General features: G+C 40.6%; 1 protein-coding gene across 1 annotated transcript in view; it reads left to right on the top strand.

The window, feature by feature from the left end:
* The window catches only part of atp8a1 (ATPase phospholipid transporting 8A1), a 265900-nt gene that overhangs the window by 116866 nt on the left and 133026 nt on the right, over positions 1 to 16008 (top strand). Inside the window, exons 15-16 of the mRNA XM_034181944.1 lie at positions 7652 to 7696; positions 14173 to 14245. Coding sequence (XP_034037835.1) covers positions 7652 to 7696; positions 14173 to 14245 — 118 coding nt within the window. The remainder of the gene's footprint in view (positions 1 to 7651; positions 7697 to 14172; positions 14246 to 16008) is intronic.

Below are 16008 nucleotides of genomic sequence, written 5' to 3'. Positions count from 1 at the left end.
TGTGGATACGAGACCGTCGTGTGCTCTTTCTCTGGTTATCACAAGAGCTGGACATCAGCCATTTTCCCGCAGATTTCACTTTTAACAAGAGATTTTGTCATGGAAAGCCGCGCGGAGGCTTTGCGCGTGAAGACCGATTCGTTTTGGAAGCAAGACAAAGGAACACCTCCGTTTCGGCGTGTCATGGGACAGGTTTGGACATGCCTGTCTCGGCTTTCAATGCTTACCAGTCCAGTAAGTATCAGAGAAATTGTGGAGAGCTGGACATATCCAAACTTGTCCTCTGACACGCCGAAACGGAGGTGTTCCGTTGTCTCGCTTCCAAAGCGAATTGGTCTTTATGTGCGAAGCCTCCACGCGGCTTTCCATGACAAAATCTCTTGTTAAGTGAAATCAGACGGAAAATGGCTGATGTCCAGCTCTTGTGATAACCAGAGAAAGAGCACACGACGGTCTCGTATCCACAGAGCCATCCGTTCAGAAATGGTCCGGTGGCTTGTACCGCGTCGTCGCAGCTCGGAGCGCGGCGCGCCGAGCGTCCTTAACGGGGTCCTTAAAGCTGTAGTAACAGTCCTTATTCTCTGTGAAGCCCGTAAAATTTTTTAGACCTGCATTGAAATAAATGTGGTCAGATTTCAGAAAGAAATAGCTGATATGTATTTATAAGACCCTTGTGAATGCAGTAAAGTAAATCTGTAAGCCCAAATTTGTAATTCAGCGGAGAAATCTTCTTTTAAAAATGACAAATTTGCAGCTAAAATTTAGCCCTCTGTGAAAACAGTTTGTATAGCCGTATCATTTCCATGACGTCAGGAACAAGACGACGCGCTCCCGCCTTCAGTCCGATCCTGCATTGAAATTGATTTTATCTGTTAGTAATGTTACTTATACACGTCCTGGTTTCAACATAAGCTGCAATGAATGTGAGATACAGATCTGTGTGCTCAGATCAGCAATGACATTGACAGCGGGCGCCGTTCTTCCTCTCCCGCTCTCTGCCTCCGCTGCGCTCGCTGTTTTAATGCAAAGCGGCCCGTTGCTGCAAGGACAGACTTCTTGCGGCAAAATCCACAGCACCGCACGTCTCGGCAATCGGATATGTCCAGCAATTTGGATATGTCCAGCTCTCCACAATTTCTCTGATACTTACTGGACTGGTAAGCATTGAAAGCCGAGACAGGCATGTCCAAACTTGTCCCATGACACGCTGAAACGGAGGTGTTCGTCTCGCTTCCAGAGCGAATCGGTCTTTACGCGCGAAGCCTCCGCGCGGCTTTCCATGACAAAATCTCTTGTTAAAAGTGAAATCTGCCGGAAAATGGCTGATGTCCAGCTCTTGTGATAACCAGAGAAAGAGCACACGATGGTCTCGTATCCACAGAGCCATCAGCTTAGAAATGATCTGGCGTTTTCTGCTGTGTCGTCGCAGCTCGGAGCGCGGTGAGCGTCCTTAAAGGGGTCCTTAAAGGGGTCCTTAAAGCTGTAGTAACAGTCGTTATTCTCTGTGAAGCCTGTAAAATTTTCACCGAAAGCCAGATAAATTTTTAGAATGGTTTCCAGGTGCCAGTCTCTAACAGCTTCTGAAAAAATTCTGATGGAAAAAAGTCCTTTTCATTCCGCCATTTCCAGACAATGAAAATCCGACGAGGGGGCGGGACCACTCCTTCCCAAGGCGTGCTCACAGGCGAATGGCGTAACCGACAGGCATGGAAAAACTCACGCATGCACACGAGGGTTCAGGCATGTCTGACGTAAAAACATATGAATGAAATCCATATAGTTTTTGAAAAAAATAAAAAAGGGCCGTTACTTTATTGACAGACCTCGTATGCACCTACTGGCTCCCTTGTAAATACGTGTATATATTCTTATTTGTCTTTTATATTTATATTTTTTTATTTACTTTTACACCTTTGCACTACGGGAGTTGTCTATTAATTTTGTTGTACCTTGTGTTTAATGACAATAAAAAGCATTCTATTCTATTATGCATTAAAGCTCATCTAAATATGATACATAAAATTGGTTTGGGGTCATTCCATGCCACATGGGTCAAATTTTAAAAAATTCCCCACATGACCGCTTCCAAAAAAAAGAAAAAAATTGTACTTGTTCCCCTGCCAGAGAAATGGAAATACCCCAAGTTTTAATGAGCCAGCTCTAATACTTTAAGCACAGGCGCAGTTTCAAAATCGCAGCATTTTTGTTCTTATTTGAAAAAAGCACTTTCTGGCCAACTTTGGGGAGCAATATAGCCTAGCCAAATTAAGTGAAACCCTTCAAACTTACCATTTTAGGTAAAATCATACTGGAAAAGCCATATCTGGCATCAAAACAATGATATCTGGCTTCATTTTTTTGTCCAACTGTTCTTAAAAACTGCCAAAAATGGTATTTTTTCTAAACGAGGTCTGACTTTGAGCATGCACTGTGTCAAAATGGATAAATACCCACACTTCTCCTTACAGGCATAGACTCTCATGAATCAGTTACAACACCAGAATGTTTCATTTTTCCATTTCAGCCAAAATTGTGCTTGTGAGGGAAAAACTGAAATTGTGCAATTTCAGTTTTTCGCAAAAATACCTTCTAATTGACCACAAAAATCACCACGTGAGCAATTGATTAAAAAATTGAAATTTCAACCATGCAATTATATGGATGTAAAGATGATATATACTAAATTTCAAGTTTGGGCAAGAAATATTTCTGTTTTATTTTTTTTACAATAGGCAATATTGTATGAAATCGCACATTGACTATATGGTGTTAAGTCTTAAACAGTGGGCTAGAAATGTGAATATATAGTTATTACATAATAGCTATAATAATTATACAATTATTTTAACTTGGTAAAAAACTGTATTGCTGATGGATGCAACAGCACAGGGTACCCAAATGAATGATAATTTTGACACTTTCCCAGAAAAAGGTCAGGCTATATTTAGAATTTCCCAGAAGGTGGGATTAACTGAACAACCTAATTTCAACCTGGTTTCCCTGGGAATTCTGACCATTGCCTAATCATATTCTCATCAATCATGGAGGCAAAATGTGCTCTAGGATTGACTTTGCAAGATTAATGTCATCGAAAGACATTGTGTAATACAGTTGGCTTCCACAATTTTGTTGATTTGAGTGATGCTGGTGCTCGCAAGTACAGTCTGAATGACAGTGATCAGAACAAAGTTGAGTCACTTCGCCCAGGGTTTTTGCACACATAACATGCATACTGATGACAAATATTATTACAGTAGCTGATTTACTATTAGCCTTTTTGCTTGTGCTGTGTCTGCAGAAAACACGTTTTCCTGTACATAACCCAAGAACTTTAGTTTTCGGACATGGTTGCTTTGTTTGGTATACATGGTATACCTAGATTAAGAGTACTTTGTTTGCAAATGTGTGCAATTTAAAGATTGTGTAGGAAATATTACTTGTTCACTGTGTATTTAACTATTAAATAAATGAGAAATTAATAATTCAGGTAAACCTTGAAAGTATTTTTAGATTACCTGACATTGTATATCATGTGTTGTTCGATCTGTATTCATAAAAATTATAACTTTTCAGAAAAATTAAAAATATATAAATATTTGTTGCCCAAACTTGAAATTTAGTATATATAATCTTTACATCCATATAATTGCATGGTTGAAATTTAAAATTTTTTATCAATTGCTCACCTGGTGATTTTTGTGGTCAATTATGGGGTATAATTGCGTAACTTCAATTTTTCTCTTGAAAGCAAAATTTAAGCTGAAATGCAAAATTGAAACATTCTGGCATTGGAAGTAGTTCATGAGACTCTATGCCTATAAAGAGAAGTGTGAGTATTTATCCATTTTGACACAGTGCATGCTCAAAGTAAGACCTCGTTCAGAAAATATACCATTTTTGGCAGTTTTTAAGAACAGTTGGATAAAAATTAAGCCAGATATCATTGTTTTGATGCCAGATATGGCTTTCCCACTATGATTTTGCCTAGGATACTAAGTTTGAAGGGTTTCACTTAATTTGGCTAGGCTATATTGCTCTCCAAAGTTGGCCAGAAAGTGCTTTCTTCGAATACGAACAAAAATGCTGCGATTTTGAAACAGCTCCTGTGCCTAAAGTATTAGAGCTGGCTCATTAAAACTTGGGGTATTTCTGTTTCTCTGGCTGGGGAGCAAGTGCAGTGTTTTTCACTTTTTTTTGGAGGGGTCATGTGGGGACCACTGGCTGACTTGGCATGGAATGACCCTTTTGGGGCAACGAAATTTAAAAGTTGTTCCTTAGCACGTGTGTGTGTACACACGCATTTCTCCCTCATTCAAGCGGACGGCATCAACTGAATCATGACCATTGGATAATTAGCACCTTTCACTAGACTTTCTATGGCTGGAAAACAACACAGCCATGAAAAATACAATTATGTATGTATGTATTTATTTATTTATTGTAACCATAATGCTGCGTTTACACATAACGACAAGTCACGAATGCCACGAAGTACACATTCTTGGCCGCTGATCACGAATGTGATGATTTGGGGCAGAGGTGTCAGGAGTCCTCAAGAATTGCTGCAACCTGTTACCACACGTTATGATTAATGGCACGTGTTGCTGGAGAATTATCAGGAACCATTACGCACGGTCAAGAATAGTGTTCCGTGTTGTTGTGCGCTATTGCGCGTAACAGCGCATCGTTAAGTTCTGTCACGTTGTGAACGAGGTGAATTGTCTCCACACACAAACCCATATTCATCCAACCAAATTCAGATCGCTCCAGTTTTTCAGAATAACTTTGTGACTGCATGCGTAGTTGGGCTCTGTGCCATGGAGTGGTGCAGAGAGGAGGAGGAGGAGAAGGACAGAGCCAGATGTGTGGCTTCATGTGGCTCTCGTCTCGCCCATTTTCCCAAACATCAGGCACATGCAGCAGGTGGAACACCTGCAGGAGCGTGCTGAAGAGCACTGAAATTAGACTTTTAGCTGACTCGGTGTCAGGAATCAAACTGAATGGGGTGCAGCAGGGTTTAATTGTGTGCACGCTTCTTCCTCCACCGGACTGGAGGAGGTGCAGAGATGTCTGGCTGCACGTGAGTCTCCTCTCGCTCCTCTGGTTGCTCAGACCCGTTCTCCCGCTCATCGGTTACAACAGCAGGTGAAACACCTGCAGGAGCATCCCGAGGAGCTTCAGCAGGAACTGTGGAATGACACTTGGAGCTGAGTTTAATTGTGCGCACGTGACAGAAAACTGATTCGTCGTGGCGCGCAGTGAAATGTGACGCCGCGTTACAAGTTGTGTCAAAACTTGACAGTTTCCGTGTCACTTCGTAATAACGAGTGACAGTTTGGGCTCCAAGAACCATCACAGGAACCACTATGAACATTGTCACGTTCTATTAAGGATCAATACTCATCAAGATGGATCAACACGCTCAGTTGCGACCTCCACGACGTGAGACGAAATGAGGGTGGTGTGTGACATTCATGGAAGATTTTTTGACAGGCAAAAACATGCTCCACGAATATCAAGAATATCACGCACCAACACGCACTATTAAGAAACCTATTCAGATGCGTTAAGTCACGTTAAGAATGTCAGGAATGTGTCACGAATGACAGAAAAATGACATTCGTAACGCGTCTTGGTTATGTGTAAACGCACCTTAAGCTCACTTTTCTCCTCTTCTAACCGGATCGCCACATGGAAAAAAACTTTGTAGTTACAAATCATGGAAAAGAAGAAAACAGATGTAGTCCACATAAACTTTACTGTTCCTATTAGTATATTAACATGTTCCATGCAATGCATTTTGTGCAAGTGCTTCAGGATAAAAAAAAAATGCAGGTTTAAAAAAAAAAAAGCACACGATAAAACTGAATGCACTGTACAGAAATGTGGAAAAAGGATTCATTTATTATCATTTTGCCTGCCGTGATGATGGCTTGTTAGTTTATGCTACAGGCTGTCATCCTAACAGTAATTGGGATTATGTATGACATGCTGTGACGTAATCTTTTTAGAAACATTCTGTGTTGCTTGTGCACACGGAGATGCAGATTTACCCACACTGGGACCCGTTTTCAAATACTGTCATAGTCGGCTGCCGAAAATGCCATTTATGTGTTGAAACACCAAAATGATGCAAAACTTGTGCAGATGCACCTAAATCTGTTTCTGTGTGGAGAGGGCCTAAATGCAGCTCTATTTAATAAAGTCATCCCCAAAGGTGCAGACATGATAATTCCACTGGATTGGAGTCAAAATCTTAAAAGTGAGAGAGAGTGAGAGAGAGTGAGAGAGAGAGAGAGAGAGAGAGAGAGAGAGAGAGAGAGAGAGAGAGAGAGAGAGAGAGAGAGAGAGAGAGAGAGAGAGAGAGAGAGAGAGAGAGAGAGAGAGAGAGAGAGAGAGAGAGAGAGAGAGAGAGAGAGAGAGAGAGAGAGAGAGGAGAGAGAGAGAGAGAGAGAGAGAGAGAGAGAGAGAGAGAGAGAGAGAGAGAGAGAGAGAGAGAGAGAGAGAGAGAGAGAGAGAGAGAGAGAGAGAGAGAGAGAGGTTCCCACGATCCTCCAGGGTGTTATTAGACAAAAGTGAAAGCATATTTTACAGAGGTGCACAAATGACTGGCTTAATGAGGGAGTGTAGGTGATTTGTCATTGTAAAATGCAAGAAAATTGATATAATAAATGTACCATTAGATGTAGCTGCTTAAAATGTTGTTCTGGATGAAAGGATTCCAAATAGGTGGAGTGAAATGCTAATTATTATCACTTAATCAACAGAATCTGCCAGTATGGGGAAACAAAACAGAAGCTTTGATGTACAATTAGAAATCCCATGTGCCCATTTAAAACCTGACGCAGAGCAGCGCACAGTGCACCGCAAATGTCCGTGCTATTTTCCAGCTGACATGGTTTTCATTTTCACACCCAGCAGCCATGTTATTGCTAGCCCGAGTACTTGCAATATAGGTGCGTATCTCTTTTAAAAATTCTTTGGTTTGTGCACTACAGCATGAGTTCTCTTTTATTAATGGAATAAAATAGCGTTAGCAATCAGACCTCTGAGCGCTCTCCTCACTTTTGGCGATTGTGTCGTTTGTGAGAAATCCTTTTTCTGGGAGATAAAATTCCCAATGTGTTGCTGGACAAGTTAGCGAGTGTTGCAGTGAATAATCTTATCACATGCATGATGGAAATTAGGAGCGGTTGTGGTTTTCAGTTGATTTTTGAGTGTAGGTCTGCTTTGCCACCAAGGCCACTGGTGCTTCTTAATTATCTTGGGATTATTAATTAATTACACAGAAATAAGTATTAATAGTTTAGTGCTGTTGTATACATGACTTGTGGCTTCTTTTATATGTTTCTTGGTGCAGTCAGTGACTCAGAGACTTGTTTAAAATATTTCCATTAAAACTTATAACCAAAAAATGTTTTAACATCAAATTACTTTTAAAAACCATTTTATTTTAGTGACTAAAGCAAACGCTTCTAGAAAAAAGTGTGATGTGACGTTTCCCCGTTTGTCTCTTGCCGCTTTAGTTTTAACTGCTACCGTACACCGTCTTCCGACTAACTCATAAACACACCCAGACCTGATGCCTGCACAGAACATTTTGACAGTAGACTTTATTATGTTTTTTCCCCCCTCGTCTTCACTCCAACAGTCACATCCCTGAGGCTGAGGAGGGTAGTTTTGCGGAGGATGACCGGTAAGCTGTCTGGGTTTAAAATGGCAGTCATTTTTACTCTTTGCTTCTATGATGTATTAGTGTTGCACTGCATTGTGGACGTCGTGACTGAACAGAATAACTTGAGATAATTCTGCTACTTTGTGTGTGTGTGTGTGTGTGTGTGTGTGTGTGTGTGTGTGTGTGTGTGTGTGTGTGTGTGTGTGTGTGTGTGTGTGTGTGTGTGTGTGTGTGTGTGTGTGTGTGTGTGTGTGTGTGTGTGTGTGTTTAGTACACTTGAAATGTGTTGTGTGTGTGATTGTGGTCCTTTTGTTGTGTGTATCAGGTGATGTGATAACTGTGTTGAACAAACCACAGTGGCATACATTTGCAGACTTGTGTGCGAGTTCGTTGTTGATCTGTAAGTGGTTTGGTCATGTGAGTTTCCCGATTGCTCATAACATTCAGCATGTTCGATTGACAGGTGTTGCTGGTGAATCTGGGTTTTTCAGCACTTAACCGTACGTGGTGTTGAAGCTGGTTGTGCAACACATTTTCAAGTTGAAGCACGTCAGGTGTAGAGATGCTAGCTATTCACCCACATCATCTTTGTCCTTTTGAGATGCTTCTGCTGCAGTGTGGAGACCTGTGGGCGCCTTTCATTCTTGTTGCATGGGGGGGATTGTGGCTTGTTTGTTATTGAATATGTCCACGTTGGCATTTAAAGGATGTTCCTAACTTCTGTGAAAGCATGTCTTTGTTGTTGCTTTTCCTCCCCAGTCTGAAAGAAATTTGGCATTTTTGTGCATTGTGGTGTGCTGTAAACGAACTGCTTTAATTTGGGGCGTGGTTACAGGTATGGGAGTCTTACATCACGTGGTAGTGGCTACAGGTGTGAGGCATTTCCACACGGTGCTACAACAGAACCCATTAGTATTAACAATGTAATGTGAGGAATGTATTGCAGCACTACAACCCCAATTCCAATGAAGTTGGGATGTGTAAAATGTAAATAAAAACAGAATACAATGATTTCAAATCCTCTTCAACCTATATTCAGTTGAATACACCACAAAGACAAGATATTTAATGTTCACACTGATAAACTTTATTGTTTTTGTGTAAATATTTGCTCATTTTGAAATGGATGCCTGCAACAGGTTTCAAAAAAGCTGGGACAGTGGTATGTTTACCACTGTGTTACATCAGCTTTCCTTCTAACAACACTTAATAAGCGTTTGAGAACTGAGGACACTAATTGTTGAAGCTTTGTAGGTGGAATTCTTTCCCGTTCTTGCTTGATGTACAACTTCAGTTGTTCAACAGTCTCCATTGTCGTATATTGCGCTTCCTAATGCACCACACATTTTCAGTGGGTGACAGGTCTGGACTGCAGGCAGGCCAGTCTAGTACCCGCACTCTTTTACTACGAAACCACACTGTTGTAACACGTGCAGAATGTGGCTTGGCATTGTCTTGCTGAAATAAGCAGGGACGTCCCTGAAAAAGACGTTGCTTGGATGGCAGCATGTGTTGCTCCAAAACCTGGATGAACCTTTCAGCATTGGTGCATCACTGATGTGTAAGTTGCCCATGCCATGGGCACTAACACACCCCCATACCATCACAGATGCTGGCTTTTGAATTTTGCGCTGGTAACAATCTGGTCTTTTTCCTCTTTTGTCCGGAGGACACGATGTCCATGATTTCCACAAACAATTTGAAATGTGGACTCATCAGACCACAGCACACTTTTCCACTTTGCATCTGTCCATTTCAAATGAGCTCAGGCCCAGAGAAGGTGGCGGAGTTTCTGGATGTTGTTGATGTATGGCTTTCGTTTTGCATGGTGGAGGTTTAACTTGCACTTGTAGATGTAGCGACAAACTGTGTTAACTGACAATGGTTTTCTGAAGTGTTCCTGAGACCACGCGGTAAGATCCTTTACACAATGATGTCGGTTTTTAATGCAGTGCCGCCTGAGGAATCGAAATACATGGGCATTCAATGTTTGTTTTCGGCCTTGCCGCTTATGTGTAGAAAGTTCTCCAGATTCTCTGAATCTTCTGATTATATTATGGACTGTAGATGATGGAATCCCTAAATTCCTTGCAATTGAATGTTGAGAAATGTTGTTCTTAAACTGTTGGACTATTTTTTTTTTCACGCAGTTGTTCACAAAGTGGTGATCCTCGCCCCATCTTTGCTTGTGAAGGGCTGAGTCTTTTGGGGATGCTCCTGTTATACCCAATCATGACACTTACCTGTTTCCAGTTAACCTGTTCACCCATAGAATGTTCCAAACAGGTGGTGTTTGAGAATTCATCAACTTTCCCAGTCTTTTGTTGCCACTGTCCCAACTTTTTTGAAACCTGTTGCAGGCATCCATTTCAAAATTAGCAAATATTTGCACAAAAACACTAAAGTTTATCAGTTTGAACATTAAATATCTTGTCTTTGTTGCATATTCAATTGAATATAGGTTGAAGAGGATTTGCAAATCATTGTATTCTGTTTTTAATTACATTTTACACAACGTCCCAACGACATTAGAATTGGGGTTGTATATATTGTCTCATATGTTGGTCAAAATTGTGATTAAAGGTTTTGGTGGGCCCCAGAAGATTTTCAAGTGGGCCCTGCTGTTAAGTTTGGGAATAACTGTTCTACAGGTTTTCATTCCAACTACTCACCTCAGTGTACTGCATGATTCTCTTTTCTAGGAATGCCCTTCAAAATCACCTTGTGGAGTGCTCCTCACCAAAGCTTAAATCCCAAACCAGCAACAATAATGAGTCACTGTTTTAGATTTCCTTTTCTCGGTGTTTATCTCTTCCCCCCCCGTCTTGATTGTTCCTCATCATTTGTGTAGTTCCCGTACCATCAACGTTCCGTTTGATTGTAGTCCAACTTCATCAAACCTCCAGCCCCTCTCTCTCTCTCTCCAGTCTCTCGTCATCTCTGACTAAGACGTGCATGTGCGCGCAAACATTGTCAAGACAACGCAGCTGCAGCGAGTCTCACGCCTCGTTTTGATTTTATTTATAAGCGTCAAGGTCGCCATTCGTTTCATTTTTCTTTTGTTAGTTTCGGTTTCATTTCGGTCTTTTATGCTCTATGCACTCGGGTCATTCGTCCACTTTTTCTCAACGATTTGTGACTTTGGGATTTTTTTCCTTCGTTCAGCTAACGCCATGTGCCGTGTGACCGTGCCAATAAGTGCTTTGTGCCTTTGCCAAGGTTCATTGGATAATTGATGACGGTTTCAGTTTGCCACATGGGAATTTAATTACCTGCACAGTGATTCAAGAGAAAAACGTCTACTACGCGCTAGTGCACATTCAAAATTTGACATATATATATATATATATATATATATATATATATATATATATATATTAATATACAGCCTGTGTGGTAGGTGGATGTTTGTTCATGCTGAGTTGTTTGGGGCAGATTAAAGTGACCTGACAGTCCTGGACTCCCATTTTTTGTCTGGGCTATTAAAACCTGCCTATAATCACAGAAACTGGGTAAATGGTTCTTGATTAAATTACTGCAAACAGCACTTTCTGACACTTGATTTTTTTTTTTTCCCTGAATATGTGAAAATGTTTCAAGGAGGTTGTCAAAACATTGTGCATGATTTAATAAATTTTAAAATATTGTCACATTCTGAGATGCAGCAGTTCCCATCATGCAGTGGGGTGTGTCATTCATTCATTTGTTTGTTTGTCGCTTGTGATAGGATTAATTATTCTGTGTTTTTGTGTTATGTGTGTTCTCCACAACATTTTGGTGGACATTAATGTGGGGCCTCAAGTGACTTTGAACCCCTGTTCTTCAGCTCAGGCAAGCCTGTGAATTAATCTGCCCCCTGATTCTTAAGTAAACCCAGATATTATTATACTTTACTCACAGGTGTTTTGCAGCTTTTTACTCAGTGTTTTAAGAAACTAAGTGAACAAATCTTTGCGATTTCAGACATTTAGTTAGTGTTCCTACTGTACTTAAACTGATGAATAATTATGTGCTCTGCCGTTGGAGAAGCAAACAGAGCTTCATGTGCAGAGAACAGCTTACGTTAGCAGTGATCATCACACCCTGAGATGTGCGTGGTGTTTTTCTGTGTGCATTTTTGTTGTGGTTTAAGTGACATGAAGCATGTGCAAAAGTAACTAACTGAACACTGATGTCAGGTTTCTTTTCCTTTTTTTGTGCAGCTTTCAGACACCTCAAACTGTGACACAGTTCAAAATGAGGACATCCCATGTTTTATGTTTTTCATGAAACTTTTTTTTGCCTTTATGTGAAAATGACTTCATTGTAAATGACGATGGCAGTTATGATAAACAGTTGCGTAAAGTATTTTGCATTCAGCACAGAAAAGGGAAACTCTTTGGTCCATCTTTTACACACAGAAACATTTGATCTTTCTCATCTGTGCAAGAATAAAGGAAACTCTTAACTCTTTTAATATGCCTCATTTTACAATCCCCCCACCCCACGAATGTGGCTACAATCAGGCAAGTTTGGAGATCATGACATCAAAATTCTTTCCTGCCTTTGCACGCCCGCAGTGTCCTTTCCACTGTGGCGGCATTCGGTGGGTCTGCAACGATGAGGACAAAAAAAAACAAACTCCTTTCTCTGTGGTGCCTTCTTGCCAAGAAAATCTACTAGGTGCGTTCCCTACCACATCGCACACACGCATGCTCCCGTGCTCACAAGTCCCGATCCACATGCATACACATTCCCGCACTCTCACTTCCAGACACAGCTCTTTCCGCTTGAGCCGGATTGAGGTTGGACACATGTAGGATAAACCAAATTTGAAAAAGGTCTAAATGCTCTCCGGCTAGCAATCAGGATTGAATCCGGCTCGAGACGGATTCCCAACCCCAGTCTGAACAGGGTGGGTGTTTCTTGTCTGCAAACCAGGCGAGGAAGAAACCCAGTGTAAAAATATGTCGCAAACCAGAGTTACTAAAATTTTGTATTGTTCCATTAGTGTTTGCTTGTATCTCATTGAGGTTTTTTTTTTCTTTTATTTTCAGTTTAGTTGTGTTGTAATTTGACTTGTTAGTGTGCATCCCTGTGTGTTTTTTGCCACTTCCAGATAGCTGACACATGCAGACGAGTGCAGATACATTTGCCATCTATAGATGTGAGAATGACAACATCATGAATTGGAATCTAACAACACTTTGCTGCACTGACCATAGGGTGGAAGATTCAGTCATTATTAATCACAATACTTAGTCACACTAATGTTATAAGTACAGCTCTCTACAGGGTGATCTGGGTTAATTGCATGTAATACTTTAAAACCCTTCAGAGTGGTATTTGTCTCTGCACCTTTGGCAGTAATTACAGCCTGTATTATTTTGGATAGAAATCTATGATTACACGAGGCCAAAATATGTCCATCAGGTATTGTGAAGGCTCTGTGTCTGTCCGTCCGTCTGTCTGTGCTTAGCGTACATCCAGTCATATTACTGCCAGGATCTTCAAATTCACAGGGAACATTCTTGGGACACAGACCTTGGACAAGTTCAAAGATGGCTAACCTTGACCTATTTTAAGAGCTCAAAAGGTCACATGCTGTTTCCTGTTGTTATGCTCATACAGCTGAGGGCATTTTAGCATTGCGTTATATTTTTGGACATAGACGCTAATTTTTTTTCAGTCTTCACAGACCTACTCGAGCTTTGTCAGAGTGCATGGAAATCATGAACAACTCCGGCACTCCTGTTTGATTTAGTCCTTTGAGATCTAAACAACATATCCTGTGGGATTAGAAAGATATAGATACTAATGGCAGCCCTTGTAACATATCTTCCCAGCCTCAGTGCCACAGATAAAGCTGCTGTCCCCCTGATCTATAACCAACATATTTATCACGGAATCCTGAATCGATCTGTGCTGGGCAGCCAGCGAATGAGTGTCACTGCTCAAGGGATAAAAGCCTGTCCTTTCTAAGTCAACGGGTCCCGTTTTTTTTTTTTTCATTTTCCTAATGGACTACTGCTATATATTAAATTATTTTGCATCTTCCTTGCCACAAAAGGCATTTTGGTTCAAGAATGAGAAAGTACTTTTATTTCCGTCAGTTTCTTTGGGTTTGGCTTTGACTACTGTATGAGTAATATTGCCTTTTTCGCTGCCAGAAATTCAATCTGTTCTCTGGGTTCTCTAGGCACTCCCTCATGCATTGTTCAATTTCTGAAACATCTCATTAATTATGGGCATGACTGGGGTGAATATGCTGTATAAAGGGAGAATGGATAAGTGATAGTAGAGTTTCTGTGTGGAAGTGGGTTCTGTTTAATGTCTTCCTTTCTTAAAGCACAATGAGCTCCACATGATTAAATCCCTGGAGAATATTTACATTTTTTCAGTACAAGCAATTCTGCTTTAATATCAGTTTAAAACCTATTTTGTGGCTCCATTCTTTTACAGTTTTGTGTTTCAAGCTGGTGGTCTGTTGCTGTGAATTCTCTGTCTCTTCTTTCCAGGCACAGCACACACTCATCAGAAGAGGCAGGATTTAATGACCCAAGCTTACTGGAAAATCTCCAAAGTAATCACGTAAGTAGTGCCAGAGACCCCCAACACTCCTGCCTGTGGCAGGAGCTGCCGTTTAGCACAAGTTAAGAAGGCTTCTGAATCTAATTGTGGTTTTATAATGCTTCTTCAGGTTTAAATGAGTCTAAAGGATGTGCTGGACTTGTCTTAAATTTTACCTGCATTTCTATTTTTTAAGGCCAAATAACTAAAAGATTATCAAGTAGATGGACTTTTCGTCCTTTCTAATAGGTGATTAAATTTTTTTGTTCATTGTATTGTAAATCCAGGTAAATAAATTACCTAATTGGCTCATTGACAGGATGAATCTGTACTTATTGTGACAAGCACTTCCTCTTGTGCACCATCTGCATGAGCATGTTGTTCATAATGAGTATAATTAAGATTTACAGCTGCTACAAAGTTACTTTAAAGATGTGGTTAAAAAGTCACTTCACTATGTAGCACCAAATCGCAACATGCAGTGGTTTCTAGATTATAAGTCACTATTTGTTTTGTTTTCTACTATTTTCTATGGCTGATGCTGAGACCCTGATCCATGCATTTAGTTCTTCCAGATTGGACTACTGCAATGTTCTATTTTCTGGTTTACCGCAGTCCAGCATTAGGGCTCTCCAATTGGTTCAAAATGCTGCAGCCAGACTTTTGACACGAAGCAGAAAGTTTGACCACATTACACCCATTTTGGCTTTTCTTCACTGGCTTCCTGTGCTAGTGAGATCAGATTTTAAGGTTCTGCTACTAGTCTATAAAATTATTCATGGACTGGCACCTCCCTACCTAGCTGACTTAATTAAACCTTACGTACCAACCCAGGCTTTGCGTTCCCAGGGTGCAGGACTACTTTGTGTCCTTAGGGTGAATAAGAAGTTTGTGGGTCATAGAGCTTTCTCTTATCGTGCCCCTGTTCTGTGGAATAATCTTCCTGCATCAGTAAAAGTCAGATTCTGTAGAGATGTTCAGGTCTAGACTTAAGACGCACTTATTTTCCCTTTCGTATGGCTAGCATACTGGCATAGTATAATTGTACGCTTTTTACTCTTTTAATTCATTTTATTAGGAAACAGAGTGTGCCGCGGCCTCAACTTTACCTAAATTCTGGGTCTTTTAGTGAAGCTTAGGGCTAGTGGCCGGTGATCACCTTAGTATTTCCTGTTTTTTTTTGTTTTGTTTTTGTTTTTTTTTTATGCTGACAAATTATACTGTACTTCTTGTCTTTCTGATGCCTGATTCTGCTTTTTCTCTCTGTTTAAGGTGCAGCTCCATCCAGAGATGGGTGTGGTATTTGTGCTGGAGACCCTCCTGTCCTGTGCACCAAGAGCATTTCCAGCAGTTCTGTAATTTGTCTGTAGCATGGCCCAAGCAGAGGGTCGCTCCTTTGAGTCTGGTCTGCTTGAGGTTTCTTCCTCAGAGGGAGTTTTTCCTTACCACTGCTGCTCTGGGGGTTAGTAAGTTTAGACCTTACTCGTGTGAAATGCCTTGAGGCAACTCTGTTGTGATTTGGCGCTATATAAATGAAACAAATTGAAATTGAATTGAAATTATTTTCGGAGGTTCCCTGACTTGTGCTCCGGCGGGAGTTATACATAATATAAAAAAATCATGCATTTGTTATTATTAATAATAATAATATCCATTCAGTTAGGGCTTACTCAGACCTTAAACCACTAAACAAAATAAACTTGAACAATAAAAGAATAAATGCCAATAATAAAAGAACACTGCAACATTGCACAAAAATCCCAAATTAAGGTGCGATATTTTTT

Source organism: Thalassophryne amazonica, chromosome 11, assembly GCF_902500255.1.
Source record: "Thalassophryne amazonica chromosome 11, fThaAma1.1, whole genome shotgun sequence".
Taxonomy (NCBI): Eukaryota; Metazoa; Chordata; class Actinopteri; order Batrachoidiformes; family Batrachoididae; genus Thalassophryne; species Thalassophryne amazonica.
Note: the sequence above shows the minus strand (reverse complement) of the source record. Positions and strands in the feature narration are given on the sequence as shown.